We start from the raw sequence: 11251 nt of genomic DNA on the forward strand, positions 1-11251 counted from the left end.
TTAAAATTCAAAATAAGCTTGAATTGGCATACATGTTTATATGGTTCCCAGCATTTGAAATAAAAGTGTAAAGATAATGGGTCACATGACTGAAACTGAAGTAGTCAACTATCATTTTGAGAAGTAATGTAAAGGTGCCCTCCCATCTCCAGGGTGATATCCCTGGATTGCCGCTTCTGACCCACAGCAGCGAAGTGAAATCAATTTTCAATGGAATCGGGCCCCAGAGGACGTCACCTAGACTGAAGGGTGACATCTGCAAGGGCAGCAAGGCTAAACGGGGCAGCACTCTGAATCTCCGACTCCAAAGGAAGGGGTTTCACTATGTACTATGTATTGATCTTTTTATTAGCCCTGCATTTCTTAAATTAGGAATTTAGAAATTTAAAGACATCTAATATTATTTTTAAATGATACAAGAAAATAGTCTTTGCTAAAATAAATAGCATTGGCCTAAAACTGTAGACAAATATTCAGTAGTAATTAAATGTGCTTGTGAACAGTTTGGGGATTTCCTGCACATAACCAGGACAGAAAACCCAGTCTTGACTCTTCCACAGCACCTTCTGCTCCGGGAAGCTGTGAGCAGCCGCAGTAAGAGCAGAGGAAACAGCTGAAGAATGCAAGCAGTTCATCTTGAATCTTAAAAGTGCATATTAAACACTAAAATTAGTGTCTAAAACTTGAAAATTAAATAGCATTTTTAACATTCATTCCAAACACACACACACACACATACACACAACATTTTCTGGGTCATGATCTTATACTTTTTAAAAATTGTGGTAAAATACACATAACATAAAATTCATCACCATCATCTTTAAACATGGTTTTGTAGTGTTAAGGATGCTCACACTGCCCTACAGCCTGACTGCAGCGTGCTTCGCAGCTCGGGAAGCCAAAACTCTCTCCATTTAAACTTGGCGTCCGTTCCGTTCCCGTTCCCGCCCCTCTCCCCAGCAGGCCGCTAGTGGCCACTGCTCCCTTTCTGCTCATTAGCACAGCTGCTCTACGCAGCTCATCTGAGTGGGGTCACACAGTGCTGGCCCTTGGTGACTGGCCCCCTGCAGGTAGCATAAAGCCCACAAGCTTCCTCCCTGTCGGAGTGTGCACCCACTGGCCTCTCCTTCCTTCCCGCTGTCTACGTAGACACACTTTGTCGGTCCGGTGCACTCATCTGCTGATGGCCACTTGGGCTTTCCCCGTGTTTCGGCTACTGGGGTGAAACTGCTATGATTGAGCATGAGTGCACAGACCTGGCATCACCTGGTCACCTGTCTGCTTTACCCTCAGGCCCAGACTCACGGGAAGTGGCCCGTGAAGTGGTACGCCCCGGAGTGCATCAACTACTACCGCTTCTCCAGCAAGAGCGATGTCTGGAGCTTCGGCGTGCTGATGTGGGAAGCATTCTCCTACGGCCAGAAGCCCTATCGAGTGAGCCCTTCTTCTTTCTCCTCCTCCTCCTCCTCTTCCTCTCCTCCTCCTTCTCCTCCTCCCTCCCCTCCCCTCCCCCTCCTCTACCTTCCCCTCTTTGCGCTCCTTCCCCCCCTCCATCCCCCTCCTTCTCTCTTCCTTCTCTTCTTCTTCCTCCTCCTCTTTTTCTTTTTCTTCTTCTTCTTCTTCTTCTTCCTCTTCCTTTTCCTCCTCTTCCTTCTCCTCCTCCTCTTCCTCCTCCTCTTCCTCTTCCTCTTCTTCTTCCCCTCCCCAGGGACCTCATACTGAGCTATACCCATAGCTCTTTTATGTTTTTTTGGGGGGGGGGGTTACTGGGGGTCGAACTCAGGACCTTGTGCTTGTGAGGCAGGCAGCAGCACCACTGAGCTAAATCCCCAGTCCTCTTTTTCTTATTTGTAATTTTTTATTTTGAGACAGAGTCCCACTAAATCACTGAGTCGCCCATGCTGGGCTTGAACTTGTGATCCTCCTACCTCAGCCTCCCAGAATGGTGAGATTATATGCAGGGGCTACCATGCCAGCTGAGTAAGCCATTTTTAACAACATGCTTACTTTCTTAACGCTGTGGTTTTTAGGACAAGCACCAGGTTATCTTCACAAGAACCTAAAAATCATGAAGTACCTTCCCTGAGTCTTTTTACATGGGGCATTTAATCTGACCTCAGTTTATACTGAACTGAAAAAAGACTGTTACTAACTGGACAGTGTGTTTTTTCATTGTGCATTACACATAAAGATATGCATAAAATAGACCACCCTTCATTAAGGCCGAAATAATGACTATTGACAGCATCCGATTTACAGCCCAGTTACATTTTTAAGAATTTTTTCAATTAAAAAATATACCAAAAGGGCACAGACCAAGGGTGCTGCTGAGTGAGCATAGCACAAAGCTGGCCACCAGGTGAGGAGACAGGATGGACCTCAGAAGCCCCTTCTGCTGTCCGTTCGGCCCTTCCCCACTGGCTCCTATTTTGGTAACCTGAATAACTGAAATTGTGCCATGTGTGCTCCTTTGTGACCTGAAACAAGCTTGTTATTCTAATCTGTTGGCTGATGTGATGTTCTAAAGGCATCTGGGCATTTTGCATGTCTTAGGGGATGAAAGGAAGTGAAGTTACTGCCATGCTGGAGAAGGGGGAGCGGATGGGCTGCCCTTCCGGGTGTCCACGAGAGATGTACGAGCTGATGAACCTGTGCTGGACATATGAGTGAGTACCCAGTGCTTCCCGCAATCCTTACGAAGGCTCTGGAGGCAGGTGGCATGCCTGGGCATTTCAAAGAAGCATAAATTCCATCTTTGTATGCATGAGGGTGACCTCTCCTAAATAAATTACAACAGGGACAGAGATTGACTGCTTTAAGATAAGTCATGTCACTTAAGGACAGGGACATGTTCTAAAAAATGCATTGTTTGATGTCTTTGCAATAGTATCCTGTATTGTACCTACAGACTAAGATGGCAGTGTCACCAGGTAATATGATCTTAGGGGACCGCCATGTGGGGAGGGTGTCACGGAATCTCAGGTGGCATCTCAAGCATCTGGAATGTCCCCCACCTCTGACATGCTGTGCAGCATCAGCTGCCATATCCCTTAGAAAGCTGTAGGGGAAACCAAATATTTTTATTCCAGTTGACAAAGTACCCATTTTGGTTCTACAGAAATAACTCTGCTCTAATAACAGCAAAGAATGCTTGGTTCTTGGGCATGTACTGTGGCTATTTTCAAATGTCATGACTGAACCTGATGAAATTGTAGTTGTTGTAACTCAAAATGGTTGAATGTGGATAGTTGCATACAGTTTAGCCTCGAGTTCTATTTCACTCATTGGCAATTTTACCTGCTTGCATTATAGCCAAAAGTCTTGTGAAATAAGAAAAATAACTTCTAAGCAAAAATACTCAGTACCTGAAGATTCTGCATTGACAATTCAACCAGCTATGGATTAAAAATATTTAAAAAGAAGTAGAACTGTACTGGACATGTACAGACTTTTCCTTGTCATTATTCACTCTACAATATAATCTGAGAACTATTTCCATAGTAATCTAGTGATGCAAACAAACACCATCTTATTTTATAGACGGGACTTGAGCATGCATGGATTTTAGCTCTGCCTGGTCCTGGGGCCGATCCCTCTTACATCCCCTTTCCAGCTGACCTGTAAAGTATGCTCATATTAGAGAAAACAAAGGTGCCTGTACATGTATGTTTAGAGATCACAGATTGTGAAAAGGTTTAACCCATGTATCACTTGCCAACAGTAAGCCTCACTATGTTGTGATTAAGTCTAGATCTTTGCCTTGGCTTTGAGTCTTAGTAAGAAACTGTACGATTATGTCCATGCTTTTGCTTTTTAGCATTAACTGTGTCTGCACCGTAATTACCTGCTAGGTATCTCCAGATACATTTTATTTCCTGGTATCACAAGGAGGCCGCCACCAAACTTTGGGGGTAAAAGATCTGAGCTCTAGTACACAGCTTCAGCACCTTCAAGGTGGCCGTGAATGCTGTGGGGGGTTCTGCTAGAAACGCAGATTTGGGTGCCTGTGGGGGTCTGTTAGAAACGCAGATTTGGATTTGGGTGCCGTAGATTTGGGGTGAACACCAGGGGCGGCAGCCCATCCACTCCCTCCTTCTCCACTGATTTCTTTTTTTTTGGTACCGGGGATCAAACTCGGGTCCTTGTGCATGCGAGGCAGGTGGCAGAACCACTGAGCTAAATCCCCGGCCCAAAGATGTTTGTGGGGTTTTTTTTTTGGTACTGGGGATCGAACTCGGGGCCTTGCGCTTATGCAGCAGGCGACAAAACCACTGAGCTAAATCCCCGGCCCTTCCATTGATGTCTCACAGCCTTCTGGTTCCAGTACTGGGCCGCAGAGACCTGGAGCACTTATGACACCAGGGGGCGGTGCAGGCCTGTGCCTACCAATTCCCTGTGCGGAGTTTTGGGAAAGCGCTTGACAAAGACTGACAACTCTCCTCCCCCTTCCAGGGTAGAGAAACGGCCTAACTTTGTAGCAGTGGAACTGCGCCTGCGCAATTACTACTATGACGTGGTCAACTAAATGCTCCAGTCCGGTCTGCAGTTGCGTTGGACCAGATGAGCGACCTCAGGAAAACACATTTGGGTGCACAGAATTTCAGGGTTTTCTTCTCCTTCTGTCGGGGGAGAGAACCAGCCCTGCTGAGCCTTGCTCCCCAAGGACTCATCCTCCACGAAGCAAGCCCAGCCCCGGGAGCAAATGGGCAACAGGACTTAGGGGCCTGCTGGATTCCTTTGTTTTTATTGTCTGTATGGTGTTCGTGACAGATTATTCTTAGGATCAGTTTCCAGTTCCTTTCTGCCTATCTCACCCTCTGGGTCCAAGTGCCCAGGGGCCTGGAAGCAGGATTGGGTGGCACGGCGCATGCTCCACTGGTGCAGTCTTTCAGCTTCCACCGAGGAAGGGAAGGAAGGTGGGGAGGAAGAGGCTGCGGCCAGAACAGGGCTCTGAAGGCTGTGAGAGGGATCCCGGCCATGGAGAAGCTGCCGGATGGGAAAAGCGTCTCAAGGCTTAGAAAGAAAGAAAGAAACATCAAGTTTGACAGGTGCAATTTCTAAGCAAGCAGCCAATTCGTGAAATAATAGTAGGGAGCCTGGATACTGCGTTTGCTCTGTATCATGAGACAGAGGAAACATCCCAGGGAGAACTGAGCCCTGCTTGCGTGTGGCCTAGCTTGGCTCCATCCCCAGAATGCCCCTCCTGCGGGCCCCCTTAAAGGGGGCTTGTGTGCTGCTACAGGAACTAGTGACTGAGTTTCTCCACCCACTGAGTAGGAGGCCAGCCGCCCCTCCTGTGTGGCCAGAATTCTCACTTTCCCAGGAATCTCTAATGTGTGCCCTGTTCGTCCATCTTCTGTCACTATAACTGAACACCTAGCACTGGGTAATTTATAAAGAAAAGAACGTTATCTCTCATGATTCTGAATGTTGGGAAGTTCCTATCAAGATGTGGCGCCTGGGGCAGTCCTTCTTCCTGCATCAAAACATGGTGAGGACATCACCTGGGGAGACACAGGGAGTGTGCCAGCTCTGACCTCTTCCTCTGCTTTCAGAGCCATCTAGAGGGGGTTCCAACAGGACACAACTAGACTCTGACCCTAACCTCAAGACGTAGACCTTGCCAAGTGTGACTTGTGGTTAAAGATGCAAGACCTGAAAATTCTCTTCTAGTCTCCTACCATTAGTTAATCCTTGACTTAGGGTTTGTTTATGTAAAACATCACCCATCAATAGGAGTTTTGCTGAGGCTCTTGAAAGTTAAAGAGTGACTTAGCCATCATTCTTCAGTCAGCGAACATATCAAGCTTGGGCCCATCCCATCTTCACACCCGAGGCATTTTAGCATGCATAAGACCATGGTGTTGGAGAAGGTCCCCCTCCTCCTAACAGTGGGACAAGCAGGTGAAAGGGGGTAGTCAGTACCTTTGCTTAGCCAGAAGATGTGAGTCACTCAGAACTTGGGTCAAGGAATATTAAGAAATCATCCATGCTTTTTGGAATTGTGCTGACAGTTCAATCATTTTGTTACAGAGAGAGTCCCCATGTGCTGAGCTCACTGAGCAGATCCTAGGAATGCATTTAGACCCCTGCAGTAACCAAGATTAGTGGCAAAATCTCAGCTGTTCAGGCCATTGATATATCTGGCATCATGAAAGGAAGGGTTGCATGTGCTGACTGGGGAAAGTAGCCCGTATGTCTGAGGAGGCCCTGGTGCCCAGCTAGCTGGCCTGCCCTCCTTCCCCTCAGAGTGTGCCTGTGTTAAAGACCACTGCCCATAGGAATGAGGGCCAGGTATGGAGTGGTTAGAGCCCTGCGTGTCTTCTTTCCAGTGTGCTTTTCAAGCCTCTTTAGCAACAGGCTTCCTCTGAGGACTCTAGGACATGGCTGGGGCCTCACCTTCTTCCAGAAATCTGGCCAGCCACACCGCAGGTCCTTCTGTCCTCTTCCCAAGGAGGGACAGGCTCCTGTGTGCAGAAATCCTGCTATCCTTCCCTCAGGACTCACTCTCCTGTGCCCTGGAGTCAGAGAGCAGGGTGAGAGGGACAGGCAGCCTCTCCAGAGAAGGTTTACACTGTGAGAAGGGCTGAGTTCGGAAGGCTGGGGAAAGGCCTCCAAGGTCCTCCTAGAGTGTCAGTGCTGGGCTGGATTTCCACCCAGCTATAGGGTATTCTCAACTCTCTCTGCCTGGAACTGGTTCATCTGAGTGCTTCCTTTCTGGTCCTTCTGGAGCAGGGTACAGAGGACCATCCCAGCTACCCTGCTGTGTGCCATTGTCCACAAATGCCACAAAAATCTCATTCCCCAGCGGGATCAAATGTTTCTGTGGCAAAGCCACATTCATTTATGGTTAAAGTCATGGCATATATTTGCATCTGAGCATGTCTTGGCCCTGCTCCCCAGCAGCCAGCCCTGCTTTGATCTGCTGGACAGTGACTTCTTGTGGACATCACCCCACGGCTCCCTGATCTGTCCTCCTGGACTCCCACTTGCAGAGGTGGCCACCAAGGTGTCAGGCCTCCCAGCCTCCCAGAGAGCTTCTGCCACCTGTTAGCAATGCAGCATGTTTTGCATTTATTTCAGAGCTATGTTTTGTCACTAGAGATTTTCTCACTGATTTTTAATAAAAAAATTTAAATTAGTTTTGTGGTGACTGTCATGGAAGTTATTAGACCAGGATGGGTTACACTGTCACCTGGTGTTCAGCAGTGTTGCAAATGTGTTCTGTGAATATGTTCTGGGAAAGGCTGAGTCCCCTGGCATGTTATAAAAACAGGTATAAGCAGAGTCTTTGGAGCCAGCCAAGCTCCTACCACAGACAGAGGAAGCCCACCATGGGGAGCCCTGCTCTGCCACAGGGAAGGCCTGTGAACTCTGTCCTTGTGCTGTGGTTCTGCCAGTGAGGACCTGAAAACCCACATCCTACCCTAACAGAGAGGGCCGAGGAAACCCCTGATGGCACAAAACAGGCATGAGCATACGAGCTTTGCCCTCTCTTTGGAGAATCCCAAGAGCACTGGGGCAGACAAGGAAAGACTTCCAAAGCCCTGATCCATTCGAAAGGAGGTCTCTCTCACACACACACATATACAAGCACATACATACATGCACATGTGTGCATACATGTGCACATACATATATATGCCTGCAAACACATGTCCCACATGAATGCATACAGTGCACATCCATACAGTGTATGCACAAACATGCGAGCATACATCCCTATGTGTGTATACACATATATACAATCTCACACATGCGTGCACAGAAACACATGCACACATATACAAACCCACAAATGTGGCATATACATACAAATATATACATTATACACTAAACATACTGCACACATACACATGCTGCACAAAGGTACACAAAGCCGCCAGTATGTATACATCACATCAACACACACACGCATGCACACACGCACACCAAACTTTACTCCAAATTACCACTTAACCATCGGTGTGGGGCCGTCTTCTGCCCCCGGAGACACCTCCTGTCCGTGTTTCCCTTCTCTCCTGCCCTCTCTGGGCCAAGCCTTGGAGGAACGCTCACTCAGCCTTAGGCTTCCTTCCTGGGCCCCAGGCTCCTCTTCTCCTGAGGAGCCAAGTCAGAGGCTGGGGAGCAGAAGGCGGGGCTGAGAATGGCAGACTGCACAGCCCCGGGACAGAGGCTGGCAGTGGAGAGCAGTGAGGACTGGGCTCTCTCATACTCACCCCGGGCTGGTGGTGTCGGCCGAGCCTCGGGTCCCCACTGTGCCGGGCAAGGCCGGCAAGCGGGCATGTGTAGGTGTCATGCATGCCAGGGACTCCTGGGTCTGCGTGCCCGCGCCATGGGCTCCGGGAGGAGCTCTGTGAGCAGCAGCAGTGCTCTGGGTGGCTCGGGAGACAGTGCCAGCCTCTGCCTTCCACGCCTTCACTCCCAGAAAGAGGCATCCTTGTAAGGCTGAAAGTGTCACCATGACAGCAAGAGACGGCATGGTCGCTCCCCAGAGGTCCACCAGGGAGGGCTTGTAAGACTCTGGCTTGTCTTTTGGGTACCAGGGAGAGCTTCGTACTGACTGATCAACATGTTCTCATTCTAGGAGGGAAGGCTTATTGTAGCTCATAGTTTCAAAGGGTGCAGTCCATGGTCACTTGACACATTGCTTTGGGGGCTATAGCAAGCCAGCACACCACAGTGGGGAGCGGGTGGCAAAGGGAGACAAGCAGGGTTGAGGTCCCACTGTCCCCTTTCAGGGCACAGCCCCCAGGACCTGACTTACTCCGCTAGGTCTGACACCTAAAGTTGCCAAACACACCCCTAGCACCACAGGCAGGGGACCAAGCTTTTAGCATGTGGGCTTCGGGAAACACTCAAGGCCTAATCTATAGCACAGAACAATGTCTGTCTCTCACGTACATACACATGCACACATACATGCACACGCACACATGCACACACAACACATATAATCTGTCCTTCAAAAAAAAAAAAGGAAAGAAATGATACTATTTAGATACAGCAAGGGGAGCAGAGCACATACTTCGATGTTTCATCACACAGACTGGTGGTATTTGCTATTTCACACTTTAGCAAAATTAATCTGTAAGAAAGAAAGATCACTTTTCCAGAGTCACCACTACAAAACCCAGGAGGCACTTGTGTGAGCGATTCAGCCTTTCCCACGTCGGTCCCCAGGCGTGTCCCTCGGGTCACTGCCCCTCAAAGGTCCAAGCCCACACACTGCCCCATGGGGAACGTGTCCCGAGGCAGTATTCTGAACCGAGCATTACTGCAGTGAAGCTGTGACTCAAGAGACTTAAAGCGTTCAGTTGTGGAGGTCGTTCAGTGACTCAGTTTACCACAACTGTCATCATACTGTGGAACAATGAGTGAAGAATGTAGACTGTACATAAACAACTCTTCCTCGCTCAGGAGAAATAAGGAGCCAGGGTCTGGCCCTCTTCTGCTCTCCGTTCCTGTCAGATGACTTCATACATTTCCATAAAACAAAGGCTGACAGGGCAGCTTACTGAGCTGCCCATGAGCAGTTGTTAGAGCCCTTCTGGTCCCGGTGGTGGCAGGGACAGAGGAGAGGCCCTGCCTCAACAAGTCCTTCATGTGAGTTGTGCAGGAAGAAAGTGGATCATGGGAGACAGAGTCACCACAGAACTAGCCTGGAGCACTATCTCCACCTAGACTGGCCTGGAGACAGAGTCCACATCTGAGACCTGGGTCTCTGCTCGCACTGAGCCCCTGGGAAGCACACATCTGCCCATGGGTGTCACGGTCCTGTTGGGGAGCTCTGTGCCCATGGTGGGCAGGCACACAGGGCACCTGTCAGAATCCAAGGATGTGGATGTCAGCACATCTCTCCTCTTACCCTCTTTGGGAAAACGGAAAACCCTTGATAAGCTGGTCTGATCTGCCTTGGCTGAGTGCCTTGGCCATGGGGCCGGCCGTGGCAGGAGCATCTCCAACAGGCAGACGATGGGCCGAGGAGGTTTGCTGAAGGAAAACCCAGCCCCTTAAAGCAGGTACCAGTCCTCAATGTTTCCCCATGACATTTTGCTCTGTGCCATCCCAGTACTTTAATTGTGCACACAAAATAGTAGCCTCCCACAGCAGACCTGTGCCCATGGGGTTGGGACCCCCAGAGAAGCACGTTCATCCATTGGGAACCTGCACTTCGTCTCTCAGGACTTGGAGACACAGGGGTCTGCAGCTGGCCACAGGCACCTGTGTCTCTGCTGACTTCCGGGGATTCTGTGTGTGCGCATCTGGATGTGTCTGGGTGTGGTGTGTGCATCTCTGTGTATCTGTATGTGTGTGTGCCTGAGTGTTGTGTGTGTTTATATTGTGGATTGTGCATGTCTCTGTCTGTGTGTGGTGTGTATATGTGTTTGTGTGTGGTGTGTGTGCATCTATGTGTGTGTGGTATGTGCTAGATGCATGCTTGCAGTATGTATGCATGCCTGTATGTTTGTGTGTATGTGGTATGTGTAAACATGTGTCTCTGTATGTGTGTGGTATTTGTCTGTATGTGTCTACATATGTGTGGTATGCCTACACATGTGCAGGCACGTATGATGTGTATATGGATGTCTGTATATTTCAGGGTTGTGTTTATGTGTGTGTGTGGTGTGTGTGACTGTGTGCCATGTTTATATATGTGTGTCTGTGTGTGGTGTGACATGTGTGTGCCTGAATCCATGTGGTATGTGTCTATATCTGTGTATATGGTGTGTATATCTATGTATTTGTATGTGTGGTATATTTGTATGTATCTCTGTGTGTCTGCATGTGTATGGTGTGTGTGTATATGTGTTTGTATGTGTGCAGTGTGCATATATGTTTGTATGTGTGAGGCGTGTTTATCTATATGTTTGTATGTGGGTGATGTATGTAATTATATAGTGTCTGTATGTGTGTATGTGTGTAGTGTTTGTATCTATGTCTGTGTATCTGTGTGATGTGTGTGTCTGTGTGTATGTGTATGGTGTGCATGTATGTGTGTGGTGTATGTATCTATATGTGTGTATATGTGGTGTGTTCATATCTGTGTAGTATATATGTCTATGTGTGTGTATATGTAGTGTGTCTATGAATGGTGTGTGTGTTTTTATGTATGTGTATATGTGTGGTGTGTGTATATATCCGTGTGTGTATATATCTGTGTGTCTATGTGTGTGTGTGGGGGGGGTGTGTGTCTACATTTGTGTGTGTGGTGTGTGAATATGTGTGGTATATGTGTCTCTGTGTA

At 48.4% G+C, this 11251-nt stretch overlaps 1 protein-coding gene across 7 annotated transcripts in view; it reads left to right on the top strand.

Moving 5' to 3' along the window:
- The window catches only part of Syk (spleen associated tyrosine kinase), an 84489-nt gene extending 77345 nt beyond the window's left edge, over positions 1-7144 (top strand). For all 7 annotated transcript variants that reach the window (XM_004870055.4, XM_021248498.2, XM_021248496.2 and 4 more), the window contains 3 exons: positions 1297-1437; positions 2557-2669; positions 4456-7144. In XM_004870055.4, the coding sequence (XP_004870112.1) occupies positions 1297-1437; positions 2557-2669; positions 4456-4528 (327 nt within the window). In that variant the 3' untranslated portion in view covers positions 4529-7144. The remainder of the gene's footprint in view (positions 1-1296; positions 1438-2556; positions 2670-4455) is intronic.
- The last annotated feature ends 4107 nt before the right edge of the window (positions 7145-11251 follow it).

Source organism: Heterocephalus glaber, unplaced genomic scaffold, assembly GCF_053883595.1.
Source record: "Heterocephalus glaber isolate CG9 unplaced genomic scaffold, H.glaber_assembly_v1.0 deba00000621, whole genome shotgun sequence".
Classification (NCBI taxonomy): Eukaryota; Metazoa; Chordata; class Mammalia; order Rodentia; family Bathyergidae; genus Heterocephalus; species Heterocephalus glaber.